We start from the raw sequence: 16,246 nt of genomic DNA, 5'->3' as shown, positions 1-16,246 counted from the left end.
TCTTCTCAAACGTTTACATTACTAGCCGTCGTAGATGAGGCTCCTGACATTCTTTGCAGCACATTAATTCAAAGAGACTGCCCTCAAGAGTTCGCTATGATCCCTGAGGGATTGGAAAACGACCTCTTCGAAGGCGTAGGAGGCACCGACATTTGCCCAAATCTCGCAACACCGACGGAAACGGGGGATATCGACTGTGCTGAGAGGTTTCCAGATCATGTGAAGAATTTCGGGAGTTGCCAATGTCTGAACTGGAGGAACCTTTTCACTAATCCGTACATTTGTGTCTATTATAGGGTAAAACGTCGGCACTCTCGGGTTCGAAGTGAGGGAGCAGGATACCTTGCAGAAGTGACACTTTGAATGACAAGAGATCTGACCGACATCTAGAATCATGATTCACGATTTATTACTCGTATTGCGAAGGATTGCGCTTCTGGGTAGTACCAGTTCTCGCCATGGCCATATTGCGGCCGACATGTTTGATTTCGTCACAACGATCGAGAGCAACCTATCTACTGTAGCCTGGCTCCAAATCACCACAGAGTTGGTGGGGATCATAACGCCTGACAGGAAATTGGTACCGGACCAGCAAAATATTCTGCAGTAGTAGTCGCACTATGCCAGCTTCACTATCACCATACTCATACACAAAGAATCGTAGCTTCGAGCCCCAATATGCCCTGTGCCCTTCAGGAGCTGTGCATGCGCCCAACCGGTCATGTTCAGCCCATCAACTCGCAACCTTCTCTGATGACACCCACCACAGCACCTGTCTGAATAGCTTCGCTTCCTCCTCCAGCCATACGATACTCGATCTCCGCCAACCCATCCAACCACCGTATCATGGCTTCAGGCTTGACCTCCATGGTCGCAAGAATGTCGGAAAGCGCAGTGATGATATCTGCCAAGGCCAAACCATTGGAAGTCTTCAAAGTATTGATAGTCGACAGACAACTCGTCACGTCACTAGTGGTGAGGAGTGTCTGGGCAATCTTCTCGATAGCATCGGGCGGCGGAGCAGCGATACAGTTATATATAGTCGAGATGGTGATTGTTTCTCGAACAATATCCTTCTCGGCGACCTTGGGTCCGTTCTTCGGTTGCAAAGGGGTACCTGAAGATATTATCAGCAAAGCATCCTCACCCCGCAGCTTCGCCATGGGAACTTACTCGATGCATGGCACGCTTGAAGAACATTGAGTGCTCGTCGCATGTCACCCCTGCTCAATTTCACCAAAGCATCTGTGGCATCATCGGAGATCTTGACATCCTCTTCCAAAATGACCTTGTCAACCAAAACTCTGATATCAACCTCCTTCAACGGACTGAATCGGAACCGCGTGCATCTCGAGAGTAATGCAGGCGAGAGCTTGTGTGTGTAGTTGGCAATGATGCAGAATCTGGTGTTCGCAGTGTACTTCTCCATAATCCTTCGCAGAGCCATCTGGGCCGTGTTGGTCATGGCATCGGCTTCGTCGAGTATGATGAGCTTGTAGCTAGCCATGCCACCAGGCCGAGACGAAGCGCCCATTGTGAAGATCTGTTTCGTCGACGCAAACGTCTTGATTTGTTCTCGCACCACGTCGATACCTCTGTCATCGGAAGCGTTGAGCTCTAGCACCATCTGGCGCATGTTGTGCTCGCCATAGATTCTTCGTGACAGTGCCAGGATGGTCGAGGTCTTTCCCGTACCGGGAGGGCCGTAGAGGAGGAGATGCGGCAGTCGATTCGAGTCGACGAACTTGTTGATGGTGGCTAGGATATCTTGGTGGCCCGAAACGTCGGCAAGGGAGACTGGTCTGTATTTCTCCACCCATGGCAGGGTGTCTTCGGCTTCGACAGGGAGGTTGGCGGCGCTTCGTTTGCCCTTGGCGGTGTTGTCTGAGGAGAAGATTATGTCCTTGGATGGTGCAGGGCCATCAACCTCCATCTCGTCCTCATAGTCGGACATTGTCACAGATGTGATGGTGGAAAGCTCTTGTGAGCGGGCAGTGGTACAAAAGCCTGACGTTTTGCTGCAGTATGTCCAGGCGCGAATCTGATCTTGTGAAGGTTGAATCTGAAGTTGTGCCTGGAGAAGCAGATATCAGGTTGACTGAAATGCAGCAGTTGTACAGACGCGACAAAGACGCGTTAATTGAATTCCAGCCCACCTGCAGAGAGGGCGCCAACCAATGGCTAGTACTTACCAAGCTCCCTTATTTCAGGCACAGGCATAAGTAAGCTCCACTAAGATTCGAACACTAGCGGAGCGAGGCCACTCACTCCCTGCTGGGAAGTAGTCACGGATTACAAGTGAGCAGCGAGAGAGTATGGCTCGGCCTGTGCATATCCCACTGTGCACATATGAGTTATTACCCGTTGTCATACCTAAGTATCTGCTTTAGAGACCATCTCTCAAGTCCAGAGTACACCTTACTCAATTTGATCGAAGCGCCGATCCTGTCTCCTGTTCGGCCCCGCAAAGGTCTGATGTAGTCTAGGTCAGGCGAGAGTATTACACGATACTCGAGTTCGTCAATCATGTAGGTTAGCTGCGCGGCGTCTACTCCGCAAGTTGATTCCATCAAAGTTTGCTTTATCCAACGGGCCAAGGAGGGGCTGAACACGGCGCAGCAAGGTGTGATCGCTTTTGGTTAGTTCACGTCTGACGGTCTGAATCTATGACTATTTCAAGCCAGCGCCTGCACTCCTCGCATCAAGTATTGTCCATGGCTACATTCATTCCATCCAATGCCAAGCGATAGCATGAACAATCTCGAAACGTTCCCGTTTCTGAGACTTCCACTGGAGCTCCGGCTCAGAATTCTCGAGTTTACAGATCTCGTGGCGCCACTGAACCGTATCACTTGGCATCAACGCGCGGGTTATAAGATTTCATGGAATTTTTCGATATGCATGCCTTCTTGTAAACCTCCATACGACACATGCCATCCAAAGGCGCATCAAGCTTGTGCGCCTGACCACTATGCTTGGGGCTCAAGCACATGCACAATATGTCCCCATGCTCGGCCACGCCACCGTCGCGACCCAAAGATATACTCTAACTGCTGGACATGCCGCCACTACGCATGCCAGTTTCAAAGTACTTGGAAACCACCATCTTCGCTCTTCCTGGTATGTCGAACATTGCTTGACGAAGCACAGCGAATCTTTTTCTCCCACAACCACTTCGAAATACACGATGATCACGACTGGCGAGTCTACGGCAATGACCTCTCAGAAACCCCTGTTCCAAAGCCCACTCGCTGGGCTATTAGCGAGTTTTTGTCTCGCAGGCTCAAAAGCAATTCCCTTCATTATGTCCGGTCACTGCAGTATTGGTTCTTATGTAGTGTCACAAGTCTGACAGAGCCAAACGGCGAACGAACAGTTGACGATGAGATCTTTGCAGAGCATGTCTCCATGTATCAGGACTGGCTCCAAGTCTTGGGCAACGTCAAAGAAAGACTCAAGCTGAGACTCTTCATATGGGACTGTTTTCGCCTCGAGGGAGACCTCAAGATGGACACGTGTCGCAAGATGCAGCCCGAGCAATGTTTCACGCTCGTCGAGCCTTTGAGAGACAAGATATTTGGACGTCCGATGTCCATTGAAGTTCAAGAGTTAGTTCTTGACACAGAAGAGAGCCAGGTAGAACTACGCTTGCAGTATGTACGTCAATCGCACGCAAAGGAGCGCCTTTTTCATCTCAACACCATCGCAGACGTGCGCCATTCTCGCGCCGCAAGAGCAAGTGACTCTGGCATGAGTTATGCTGATTATGATGAAGAACTAAATGCCGATATCATTGAAGAGCTTATCATTACGCAAGATTCCCAAGACGACTACACCTAACATATGGGCAATGCATGACAGTCTTGGCCTTGGCTGACAGATCCGCGGTGTCTTCGTCAATTGAACAGCAAGTTCAAAACATGCAACACCGCTGCGGTATTAGCACGAGGGAGGAAGTGGCAGGCACAAAAGGTTCACTATGACCACAATTGTGCATTTAGAGATTACCATTGTTGCAACAGAATTACCGGAAAAGCCACCATGATGTTCTGAAAATCGCAAATGGAAAGTAGACGGTATAATTTGGCACAAATAGGATGACCACATTCAGGGCGATAGATGCCCAGGTCATACAACTGCAAGCACTTTTGTGTGCACGGCTTAGAGAGACTTACGATACAGCCCTTTCAGCAATCAGAAGTAAGTCGAGAAACTTCGCCTCCCGCCCACGACAACCCCGAATTCAGTTCGGTGTAATCTGTGATCGTAAATACTCCGTATGGTAGCCCCTAGTTCATCAAACAGTGAATGGACGCCAGACGCATTCGTTAGGGAGGAGCGAAATTATGCCGCATGGGTACAGGGTGGAATCTATCGCCCCTCGAAATTCCCTGGTCCACGCTAGCTAGCGAATACGCCCACGGCGAGCAGGGGGTGGCAATGTACTGGTGATAAGCGTTGAGATCTTGTAAAAGCATAGATTTCTGTTCCCATCCCGTTCAAATTGTAAATGCGGAACTCTCACAAGATGCACATCTTCATTTCATCGGTAGCGTATCTTTCGTTGGGTAGTTTTGCTCTGGACACGGTCCAGTATGGCGCTTTGTAAGTCATAATTATAGTTCATCCATTGTTACTTCTCGGTCTGGGCTGACCACTTATAGCCTGGCAACTGGTACATACTCGATTGCTAACCAATTGGGCTTCTTCACCGCAAATGGTCTCAATGTAGTCTATAACCAGGTTCCGAACAGCACCGCGGCCTTCCAGTCGTTGCTTAATGGCCAATATGACATTCTTACCGCCACCGTTGATAATGCGCTCAACTATCGCTTCAACCAGGGACAGAATGTCACGGTTGCTGGACAACTCGACCAAGGCCCGGACTTGGTCATTGCTTCAGTGCCAAGCATCACAGATATCACTCAATTAAAGGGCAAACCAATCATCGTAGATTCACCGAGCAGTGGTTACGCTTATCTGCTCCGAAACACGCTGGCGGCTAATGGCTTGTACTTGAACAATAGTGACTATTATTTCATGGTAAGTTGGCCTGATGAGACTCCAACTACCGGAGCTAACTATGAGCAGACCGTTGGGGGCACATCTGCAAGATACTCTGCACTTATTAACGGCTCGTTGCCCAACGGCACAGAAGTCTACGCCACGATATTGAACTATCCTTTCACAGTCGAGAGTGAGGCCTTGACCGACGGGAGCGCACCAAACATTTTAGCTCGAATTTCGGATACCGTGGCGCCTATTACGTCAAGCGCGTTTACTGTAGCGCAGTCGAAAGTAGCAGATTCAAGCGAGGCTTCACTGGTCGTCCGCTTTTTGGCATCAATGTATGGCGCAAACAAGTTTTTACGATACTCAATCAACGCCGAGTGCTCAATCAGTGCCATCGCCGCACAGTTGGGAGTCTCGCAGGACATTGCTAAGACGGAGTATGCATCTGTGGTCGATAGCTTCACGGGAGAGGTGTCACCTGGTGGCAACTTCACCGTCAGCGAGGAGGGGATTCTTAATGATTTTGAGATTAGGCAAAAGTTTGGCGGGTTTGCCAATCTTGCTGCCGATTTTGATGTTGATGAAGCTCTCACTCCTGGAACCGGAAAACTTATCGACTACGCATTGAGAGATGAAGCGGTCGCACTGTTTCTCGATTCACCATATTACGGGAATTGCACATGTAGTAACGATTGAGCGTGGTCTGTTCCACCCAATCTAGTTGATTCGTTATCTATGAGTTACGCCTGCCTCATGGAACCGGCGCAGATCTGTCCGGCTTTTGGTACTAATTTGAGTCCGGGGAGCATACTCACGAGATTTCGATAGACATGTCAGGTATGGTAGTCAATACATATTAGTAGTCTATCAATGGAGTGATGTAAGGCTGTGATGAAGACAGCTGACCGCGGCTTTCCTGAAGACTACTATGGTTGGTACATACCTGAGGCATTCATTAGATTCTATCCCCTCAATGTGGCAATACATTATTCTGGTCTTCTAAGCGACATTGACAATCACATGGTTCCTTGCCATTTGCACAAAATATGGAAAGACTTCCTCTACCCATAAGAAGTCATCCTGGCCACGTTGAATGCATGGTGAACCGTGTCTAGTCAATAGTCAATTTCGGCATGCTTGCACCGAATAATACTATCAACCGAAACCTGCACTATACCTTGGTAAAGCTATATTATAAAAGGTTCGAAGGTTTTAATTAGTCATAAGTGTTACTTTTAGTTATTTGATAGTTTTATAGTATATTTACAATTTATTTCGAATCAATTTTATAAATATATCTTGGTAACTTAAGGCAATAGTTACAGTTAATTAAGAGCATTACATTCGTATCCTTACATAGCATGGCTCAGTTAACAGGCATTCACCTATAACTAAAACTCACAAGGGGAGTGGTAAGCTCAGCTTGTGTGCAATAACTAGTGGCCACTTCGCTTTCAAGGGTTCTATCAAGGTCCCTGTTGACCAGGGCCCACGCGAATTAAATCGTTCGCAACTAGTCTAGACCTAATAGATTGGCTTGCAGAACATACACCCTCACACCCTGTCAGGAAAACAATGCAATGCACCATGCATGGGGTTGGATCCCCCGTTCCCCGTTGCTGTGCATGTAATTTAGATGCGACCTACAACGGCGATGAATTTCCCAAGAAAAATTAACCTCGAAGCTTGATTGTCACACCCCTGCATTACCCACCAGAACTCTGCTTCCAAGATCGGCACCTACGCGTGGCGAGCCACAACCTCACGCCAACTATCTGATCTATAACTTACGCAGTACACTTTCGGTTCATGAAATATTGCGCTGTTACAGGTCGCCAGAAAGTTTCTGAAACACGAAAGCCCGACTAATGCTTGATCAGCAGCTACTTTTCTGTGTTCTAATAACCTAGGTATCTACGTAGCATACCATAGTAGGTCTGCTCAATAGACGAAATTGCGAGGGGGCTGTATCGTCAGTTGTCACAATCTGAATACAGGGTCTCTTTCTTTCGAAACTTTCTCGGCTCCCACGCTTGTCACGTTTGTTTGTCGCCCTTGTCGCTATGCTTCCCAACACGAGTAAAACACCCACCATTTCTTGCTGGGGGCGGGATTTTTTGTACCTAGGGTTAGTGATCCCGTCTAAATCGTATATAATCAATTGATCTCTGTTGAAACGGCCCGTACGTTGGATTTATGTCAGTACTAGACGTCGCAGCTAAACATGAAGGCTATACACGCTGCCTTCATCGTCCGGCGAGATGCCATCGACGACAACGTGCCTAACCCATTAGGCACAAGTTTGAGCCAACGCTCGGTTGTGTTCGTGTGCATATCTTTCTTCTTCGTCTCTCTAAGACTCTTCACACGATATTTCTATGGCAAGATCATTGGAGCTGACGACGCATTCATTTTTTTATCACTCGTGCGATACTCCCGAAGTAGACGTCTGTGGTCATAGAAGCTGAATTTGATGCCTAGATTCTCGCCATCTGCCTTACCGTGACTTACAACGAAGGTATACGGGCCTATTTATCCATTCTTATTCGTCACTTGGTACTAAGACATTTGTAGAAGCATTGAATGGGTTCGGACTCCACACGGATCAAGTCGATAGTGCCCACAAAGTCACAGCCTTCAAAGTGAGTCATGTAGGGAAAGTGATTGCCGTCTGAGACAGTCTGACTGGATTAGTGGTTCTTTGCAGCCCAGATACTCTACAAGGCTGCCACATGCATGACTAAGCTGTCAATATGTACGCTGTATCTTCGCATCTTTCCAGATCGTCGGTTTCGCAAGGCTGTCTGGGTCACGATCGGCATCATTGTAGCCTACACAATTGCCTCAATCTTTGTGACCATCTTTTCATGCAACCCGGTGCAAAAAACATGGGTGAAGACGATGGCTGGCCAATGCTTGGACTCCCGATCCATATGGTATGGTATGTCAATGCCGATGCACAGTACCAAAGGTATTCTCAACTCGTTCACAACAACACTGACGCCATTTCGTAGGAACTTCGGTCATGGTCATTTTGACTGACCTAATGATCATGGTTCTACCTATCAACGAGATTCGCCGCCTGCAGCTACCGCTCACTAAGAAACTGTTACTGGCCAGCCTCTTCAGTCTTGGCTTCTTTGTTGTGGCCTGTACCATCGTTCGCATGGTATCAGTGTCGCCGCAGACCACGGCGGCAGATCAAATATGTTGGTCCCGAAACCAAAGATTTTAGCCCGATTATTTGCTGACATATTTTCAAGACTATCAAGCGATTTCTAACAGCTGGACCTTCGTCGAAACAAACATTGGAATAATTTGTGCTTGTAAATTGCCATCTTCTTTCCGCGGAATGGGATAGACCCAATCTCGTTCTATTCCCATGGAGTTGTCTGCGTCTGTCTGATCACGCTCTTTATCAGCAATCGGTTGATCTTGACTATGCCGTGGAGCTAACTTTGCCAAACGCCAGGTCTACCGGTGGTTCGCATTCCAATAACACATCAGTTTCGACGATTCGGCCAATCCACCAGAAAGACGGCTCTGAGCAGCGCTCCATCCCAGAGTGGCTTCGATCTCAAGACAATCGGCCATATCCCATCCCGAAAACAACTCTCGAAGAACGACGAAAAGAATAGTAGTTTCGAGGCGCTAATTGGCGGTGATGGAGAGACCAGGAAGATCAGGATGAATATGATTATTACCCCATCAAACTCACTCACACCCAGCGACAACAAAGTCATGGCTGCCCATGGTAACCCTACAAGTAAGGATGGAACTAGTATTTGATGGCATTTGAGATGGTGTCCGCTGGATCGTGGATAATATACGAATCCCAGTGTCGAGCTGAATTATCATTACCACGAGCCCAAATAGCATCGAATACTGTTATAAGGTATTACAAACGCCAATTGATGGATAGGCCAAGCTTGATAGTCTTCGTCTCCCACGATAGTCGTCAAGGACCTGTCAATGTTAGTAAACATTAGTCCCCTGCTGTTCAACGCGCTGTGTTCTCAGAACGCCTTTGGTTTTAATTAAATAGGCCCTGATGTAACTTTTGATGTACCCTTGCATATTGCAGCTCGAACTCGGCACGATCCCTCGAGCTCAGTACCGTGACTAGATGCACTTGCCAGCATGGTACGTTCCTACATTGTTCATAGAACTACACAAGCGAGCCTTCAAAAGCCTCAATGCATTGAGTGTCGTAGATTTGAATTATGAACCGTCATGATCATGCGGCACCGCGAACTGGACTAGTCACCTTTACTCTACCCGCTGAAGTCAGATCTCAACACAGTAATTGTCTCAAAGAATCCTAATATGACAAACATCTAAAAGTCCGAGCACCTCTGCGTTGTGATTACATGTTTGTGGAGATGACCTATCTACAAACCTCATGATTGTAATGGTACAAGTGTTGGGTCGTCTCTTGGTTTGTCCCACACCACGCCAAATCTTAACCTGTGACTCAGTTGGGAGACCATGTCGTGCTGTCTACTATTTAATGCTAGTGGAAATCCTCAACATCCCAGCTTATCCTGTGGTCATCTTGTATTGTTTCCTCCGTGAAAACGTTAATCTATCCCGTATACTCGTCGAACTGCTAGCATCTCTCAATGTTTCGAGGCGACAACCGTTTGTCTCGCTCGTGGCTTCCGTACTTCTTTCGTCAGGCCCTTATCCAACCCCCGTTTTCCTCATCATCCAATGTCCAAGCTTTTGAAGACAGCTCCAGGACAAAATAGGAAAACCATCTGATTGACTTCTCCCTTGCCTAGCCTTTCTTCCGTCGTCCAGTCCTCCTGTTCCATCGCCTCATTCTCAAAGTTGTGTTCCGTCAAGCAGCGCATTGTCTGTAGCGGGGTTTGGCGTTGCTTCGCTATACATTCTGACTATGGAACATGAGTGAGTACCGTGAGGGTGAGTATTGCGCTAGATGGAGAGCTTATTTCGTTCACCGTAGCTCCTGTGGCCCACGCATTCAGCTTGATGATAACAGAACCAGGTGATTAACGGTGGTTTTGATGGGAGTCTGTGTTCATTTGATTATTTCAGATACTTGTCTGAACTGCCACTTTCGAAAGCATCACCCGGTGATTAATAAATGTACTCTCCGCCTAGCCTGCTCGTCTAGAATTGCGTGACATGATGCGCATTGGGTATTGTTGAGATATTGACTAACATGATATTTTCCGGGAACTTTCGCTTCCGATTCTATTGCGCCTTCAACGTGGGCGGCATTGTGACTCAGCGCATCGAAGCCTAAATCGACCACGACATGATACACAAGATAGCTGAATTAACGACAAAACCGATACAGGTAAGAGCCACTAGGTATTTCCTAAGTTTGATGACTACGTCATCTGTCACGACCTGATTGCGACATGAATAAGAAGCAATTGCTGTGACCGTTATCATCACGTACATAATTGTATGTTAACTATGCATCAGTGCTGTGCGACTAATGCACCGTTACTTCAGTCGAAGCCGATAAGTCGGTCAACTCGCTTCTGCGAAGTTACTACAGTGAGTACTGTCAAAACAACTTTTCTGACTTGATGAGAACAGTCCACATTTCTGACCATCTCGAACTTTTCGTGATATGGCGTAATTGATAGGAGAAGTCCATTATCCCATGAGACCCCTCACGTCCCTAGGTTAGCGCTAGCACTGCCAAGCTTCATTCTGGACAAACTTCCTCCGCCGTTACCGTCACTGCCGTAAGAGCACTCTTATGCTCAGAATGACTATGGCGAGTAAGCTGCATGCAAGAAGTTGGGCATGTGCCCTATGGTCATTGGACCGTCGCTCCAAGATGGCCTTGGCAAACCAATGACGAGTCTTGTTGAGCCTGTTGCTGGTCTGTTGCGTGGTGACGGACAAGGATTATAGCGAAAGATAACGAAATAGCTAGAGCTTCATCAAGCTGACCTGCAGATGTCCCCGCCATTCCTGTTAAGAGTATGGAAGAAACTTAAACAGCCCTCGCTCGTCTTGACCTTGGATGAGTTCAATTGAGTGGTGGTAAGCTGCAAGCTGACATAACACTTGAGCCATTCCGAAGCTGCAAGAAAGGAAGGAGCCATATTCACCATGATGTGATAGGTTGCATCATGCAATGGAGCCATGGAAGCTACGATTAGACTAAAAGATATGGTAGGCGAATGCTTCATGGGCACTTGTAAGATACGTACTTCTTCTCGACCGTTCACGAACATTGCGTTCTCACATCCTCATCTTCCCTAACTTACACGACTCTCAATGTTGCTCATGATTCGGGTTCAATTTTAACTCCTAGAGCCTAAATGAATATTTCCTATTAAGATACACTCCTCTACTCTTTGCAATACACGAGGTTTCGTGTGCCGGTGAACTCCTACAACATGGCTCCACCAATTGCCAAGGCAACTTTGTCTCTTCTACTTGCCTGCGCCGCCCCAGCAGAAGGTGTTGAGACCGTCTGGTCAGCTTTCGCATACGTTTTGAATGGCGAGCGCACTCCGTTTCACGGACCAGGAGCAAGTCATGGCACTTTGACTTCCATTGGCGCGCAGCAGATGTATTCGCAGGGATCGCTGTTCAAAACCAGATGGCTCACCACTTTATCTGGCAGTGAAAGCAATGTGACGACCAATGCTCAGATAGCCAACTTGGAAACATCAGCCATTGACAACAGCCAGCTCTGGATTTCCAGCAGTAGAGACGAATTTGTCGCTACGGGCGCCTTGGCTTTCGTACAGGGACTTTATCCGCCCAGCAAGCAATCGTTCGCCAGCAACAATGGCGGCATTGAGGCAGCAGTGCTTGCTAATGGCTCGCTTATTGACTTCCCGCTCGATGGCTACATGTACCCAAATATCCGAACTCTGTCTGTTTCAGAATCCGAGTCGGTTTGGTAGGTCACCCTGCAACACGCGATGAGACAGTAATACTGACACGATCTAGGCTTCAAGGTCACAGGACCTGTACCAACTACTACAGAGCTACTGGTAGTGGCAATCTCAAAAGCAACAAACAGATAGCTGAGCTCTATAATGAGTCCTACCCACATTATCAGGATCTTTGGTCGACAGTCTTCGATGGCACTTTCCCACTGGCCGCGGCGAGCTTCGACAACGCATATGATCTATATGACTTTGCGTCATACCAGTACATGCACAACAAGACAATTCGAGAGGTGCTGCATGAAGACGAGCTCTTCTGGTTGTCAGAATTTGCAAGCATCCAACAATATACCACGAACAGCGCTCGCAGCCTTTCTGGCTCAGAAGATGGTGACCCTATTCGTGCTATATCCGGCCGCACGTTGGCGTCTAAAGTTGTCGTTCAGTTCCAGCAAAATATATTGACGCAAGGCGACAGTTATAAGCTCAACTTGATGTTTGGAACATTTGAGCCGATGCTAGCATTCTTTTCGCTCTCTGGACTATCAACAGGTCGTTTGTCGGGGATGTTTCAGGAGATACCCAAGCCTGGTGGCGCAAGTGAGTTGTTCAATCACAGAGCTCGTCCTCAGACATGCGGCTAACAAAACTGGTAGTTGTTTTTGAGCTCTTCTCGGAAGGAACCGATACTACGAACCTCCCCGATTCAGATGACTTATGGGTGCGCTTCCTTTATCGGAATGGCACGGATGTGGATGCACCGATTCTAGAATACTCTCTTTTCGGCAATGGCAACTCGGAGACGCGAATCAAATACAAAGACTTCGTCTCAAACATCCGAGAATTCTCGCTAGACGACATCCCGACATGGTGTGAGATCTGCGACGCAGTTAGCATATTCTGTTCGGCAACGCGGCAAGCGTCTAGTCAAAATTCAAGCGCTACTAGCAGCTCCAAAAATCCCAATATGTCTCCTGTAGTGGCAGGCGTTATTGGCGCGATCATGGGAATCTCTATAGTTGCAGTGGTTGCCGTGTTACTTTTTGTGTTTGGAGGATATAATTTCCGTCGCAAGCCGGCAGGTCAAAAGGCCGCTGTTGGAGGTTTCAAGGGTGCTGAGAAGATGTTATCAGACATGGACTTGTCCGTAGCCAAGAATGGCGCTAGACATGAACGTGTTGGAAGCTGGGAACTTGGCGCATCTTGTCGCCCTGTTGCCACGGTCTCGAAAGACGAGCCTATCGTCGGTGCAACTTGTATGCGTAATATTGATGACGACGGCGACAGCATCATCATGCATAGCGAGCCTGTTAAGCCTCGAGAGGGGGTTTGAATGGTGACCATGGTGATCGGCTTCTTTCTTGCTCGGTGGAATTCCTTGTCTATTATATTTCTTACTGTCATTGATACCCTTGTGATATGGCTTCGGTGCATTGACCATAACAGATTTCTCTGGTTTCTGGAAACAGTGGCGCTTTGTGTTCGAGTCAAAGCTTATTTGACAGCTCTTGGCAGTCTGGCAAGCCATTGCATCTGAAAGAGGAGATTCCCCAAACAAGAGGCGAAGCATAATTAGCCTTGTAGATATGGATTGCAACAAGTAAAATCACAATTGCGACTGCAGGATTAGCTGATGTAAGCCCTAGTGAATGCACTGTCCCTGGCATTGACACTCCTTTTGCCGCTTATGTAAAAGTTCCAGGGCTACGCGTAACTAGCACCATAAGTAGAGTTAGAGCGAAGATATGGTCTATCCAACGCGAGCATCGAGACTTGAGCTGGATCAGCAATCAAACTAGAATTCAAATGTCAAACATGCTTTGATTTGAGTGAGTATATGGCTCATTGACTTTCGCGGTATCTCTAACATAGTGCAACACGCGTATGTACCTCGAAGGAGATTGAATGCTTTCAGTTTGTGCTAAGCACTGAACTTGATGCCAAGAGCGCGTCTGGGTAGCCGTCGGAGCTGTTGTCTTTTTAGCGGAGCTGCAACCTCGGCTAGTCGCAAATAGTAGCCCAACTTGTAAAACCTCCAGCCAAATCATGTCTCTCAACTCAACGCACGGGCTTCAACCTCAACTGTGACCTTTGCAGCAACTTATCCCTCGCATAGTTCATAAGACTCTCATCGGTTACAGTCTACTGCTAGGAAAAACTACGGTAATCGACGCGGGGAATTGGTATATTTTTGTGTCGGAAATGTCGCCGCATCATCAGAAAAGCCAAGGCACTGCGACCAAAGTGCCACAGATGCTGAACAAGATAGCGGAGTCAACCGGCGTAGAAAAAGTTCAGGAGTATATGGACTGGACTCGGGAGAAGGGACAAGATCCGGAAACCCAGGTCAGTCTACCAATCGCTAGGTTGACATGTCGCCATCCTTCAGGAGTACTGCTATGCTTACTTGTTCAACCGAATTTGGTGAACACTGCTTGCATTTCAAACAGCAACACTATCTAGCATCCTTCTCCTGGTGCCATCTACACGATGATTTGTGCTAATTCCCCGAACAGGACTGGATGACCAATATCATGCCATATTTAGAGGTCCATTCCCACTCTAGCGCAATGCCGCATCCGCGTCTCAATTTCCGGTTCACAGTCCAGCCTGTCCACTGCAATCAGATGAACAACCTTCACGGTGGTTGCACGGCAAGCATATTTGATATATGTACAACTTTGCCATTGCACCTTATCAACAAGCCAGGTTTCTGGATGTATATGGGCGTAAGTAGGACGCTTAACACCACTTATTTGAAGCCCATTCCTTGTGGGACGACGATCGACATCTTCTGCGAGATTTTGTCGATAGGCAAGAGGCTATGCACTACCAAAGGCGAGATGAGAGCAGTGGACGAAGATGGCAATGTGGGTGCGTTACTAGCAGTATGTGAGCATGGGAAAGTAAGCACGGATCCTCAGATGCAGAAACTGTAGACGACGGACGAACAAGGATCTTATCATATTCGATGTTATGAGCGAATCGAGACAATGAGGACCTTGTTTCGACCGACCATGGGAGCAGGACCTACACCGCCTCCGATGGCAATGACAATACTGACAGATCAACATAAGGAGAGGATATGTAGCTATCCATATTCAAAGGCCTGACATTTGAGTCTATCATGATCACGATCACTTGAATGGAGTGACTTAAGTGGCAGTCATACCCATGACTTTATGATAAGCCTCCATTGACCTTTTCCAATCTCTTGATGACAGCTTACTCGATGCCTACATGTTTGGGCTTTATTTTGTAACCTCTAGAAGACGAACTAGATGGAAGTGCATAGGGTACCAAACATGAACATATTAATTTCAACTATCACGGGAGCCATATGAGCGATAATCCTGCCATGTATAATGCCGCCGATAAGTCTATTATTTCTCGATTAATGGAAACTTTGAACCGCGAAATTTCTAGCCGGTTGTGGGCAATCACATTCTGTCTGTCTTTCAAGCAGCGATAGAGTATTACACGTATGATTGAAAACAACTTATAGTTTAATAAATTCTCTATTAGTCCTTGATAGGGTGAGTCTTGTCATTATAGTGGTAGTCGCCGGTGGGAAGCCTATCCTAACGGCCGATATACAATCGATGGTATTTCAGACTTCCCAGAAAGAGGCGAACAGACCGTAATTATGAGGTGGGGAGACTGGTAGACATATGTAAGCCAAAGTATGATACATGAGGACGAGTTCTGAGTAACTAAAACCATTGCCATTGCCATTGGGCTCGCAGCGTATAACAGAGCCATGTCAATGAATCAGATCTTGTAATCAGGCTGCTTCAACCAGAAAGTCGTTCCTTTCCTACTCAAAGTTAATGTTACATAGAAGAATAATTAGCAGTGTTTATCTGTATATAACTTGTTGAGTCAATTATTCACGCCCTTTGCCACAGAATCGGCCGTGTCTCCGTTTAGCTAGCTTAACCATGTGCTTTTTCGTTGAGAACATAACATCTAGACTCATATTCTGTGTGCACCCATAAAGGCTACTTTTATTCTGAGACAACACAGGATAGGTAGGACGATTCTTACCTGCTATGCGGAATAGGCACATTTCATCAAGTTGCTGTCTCTCACACACGGCACTTCAGTCTTCGTCGCCAGCAAGGCTATGTAGAAAGTCGGACATAGGTGAGAATTCATAAAGGAACACCAAAAAGTCATGTATCTTTGCTGCAGCTGTCATGGTTTTAGGGTATGATGACTTTGCGGGATTGGGTTTAGCCAGTGTGACTGACCGGTACAGCGCTCGAAACGGCAAAATTCCAGAGCATATTCGTGGATCATTCCTTGAACGTCAATTGCATGAATTCATCATCATTTCTCAT

General features: G+C 47.2%; 5 protein-coding genes across 5 annotated transcripts; 4 read left to right on the top strand and 1 right to left on the bottom strand.

Moving 5' to 3' along the window:
* Positions 1 to 725: 725 nt before the first annotated feature.
* Positions 726 to 1,954, bottom strand: BKA67DRAFT_520561 (P-loop containing nucleoside triphosphate hydrolase protein; the record flags this gene model as incomplete). The annotated part of the gene is made up of 2 exons (XM_046098192.1): positions 726 to 1,117; positions 1,174 to 1,954. 2 exons carry the CDS (start codon positions 1,952 to 1,954, stop codon positions 726 to 728), a joined length of 1,173 nt encoding a protein of 390 aa, XP_045955736.1.
* Positions 1,955 to 2,554: 600 nt separating this feature from the next.
* On the top strand, positions 2,555 to 3,987 carry BKA67DRAFT_329604 (uncharacterized protein). Its single transcript, XM_046096233.1, has 2 exons — positions 2,555 to 3,657; positions 3,818 to 3,987. The coding sequence occupies exons 1-2, from the start codon at positions 2,737 to 2,739 to the stop codon at positions 3,875 to 3,877; spliced, it is 981 nt and encodes a 326-aa protein (XP_045955735.1). The 5' UTR covers positions 2,555 to 2,736; the 3' UTR covers positions 3,878 to 3,987.
* Positions 3,988 to 4,528: 541 nt separating this feature from the next.
* BKA67DRAFT_537333 (uncharacterized protein) lies at positions 4,529 to 5,709 on the top strand (the record flags this gene model as incomplete). The annotated part of the gene is made up of 3 exons (XM_046100302.1): positions 4,529 to 4,605; positions 4,665 to 5,043; positions 5,092 to 5,709. 3 exons carry the CDS (start codon positions 4,529 to 4,531, stop codon positions 5,707 to 5,709), a joined length of 1,074 nt encoding a protein of 357 aa, XP_045955734.1.
* A 1,528-nt stretch (positions 5,710 to 7,237) lies between these two features.
* BKA67DRAFT_692768 (uncharacterized protein) lies at positions 7,238 to 8,897 on the top strand (the record flags this gene model as incomplete). The annotated part of the gene is made up of 7 exons (XM_046109225.1): positions 7,238 to 7,438; positions 7,495 to 7,531; positions 7,588 to 7,655; positions 7,708 to 7,954; positions 8,028 to 8,222; positions 8,277 to 8,339; positions 8,486 to 8,897. 7 exons carry the CDS (start codon positions 7,238 to 7,240, stop codon positions 8,800 to 8,802), a joined length of 1,128 nt encoding a protein of 375 aa, XP_045955733.1. The 3' UTR covers positions 8,803 to 8,897.
* Positions 8,898 to 11,402: 2,505 nt separating this feature from the next.
* BKA67DRAFT_537331 (histidine phosphatase superfamily) lies at positions 11,403 to 14,842 on the top strand (the record flags this gene model as incomplete). Its single annotated transcript, XM_046100301.1, has 6 exons — positions 11,403 to 11,914; positions 11,965 to 12,503; positions 12,560 to 13,159; positions 14,020 to 14,249; positions 14,420 to 14,632; positions 14,666 to 14,842. 6 exons carry the CDS (start codon positions 11,403 to 11,405, stop codon positions 14,840 to 14,842), a joined length of 2,271 nt encoding a protein of 756 aa, XP_045955732.1.
* Positions 14,843 to 16,246: the final 1,404 nt, after the last annotated feature.

The sequence above is a fragment of the Truncatella angustata genome (assembly GCF_020726525.1).
Source record: "Truncatella angustata strain MPI-SDFR-AT-0073 chromosome Unknown BKA67scaffold_6, whole genome shotgun sequence".
NCBI lineage: Eukaryota > Fungi > Ascomycota > Sordariomycetes > Amphisphaeriales > Sporocadaceae > Truncatella > Truncatella angustata.
Note: the sequence above shows the minus strand (reverse complement) of the source record. Positions and strands in the feature narration are given on the sequence as shown.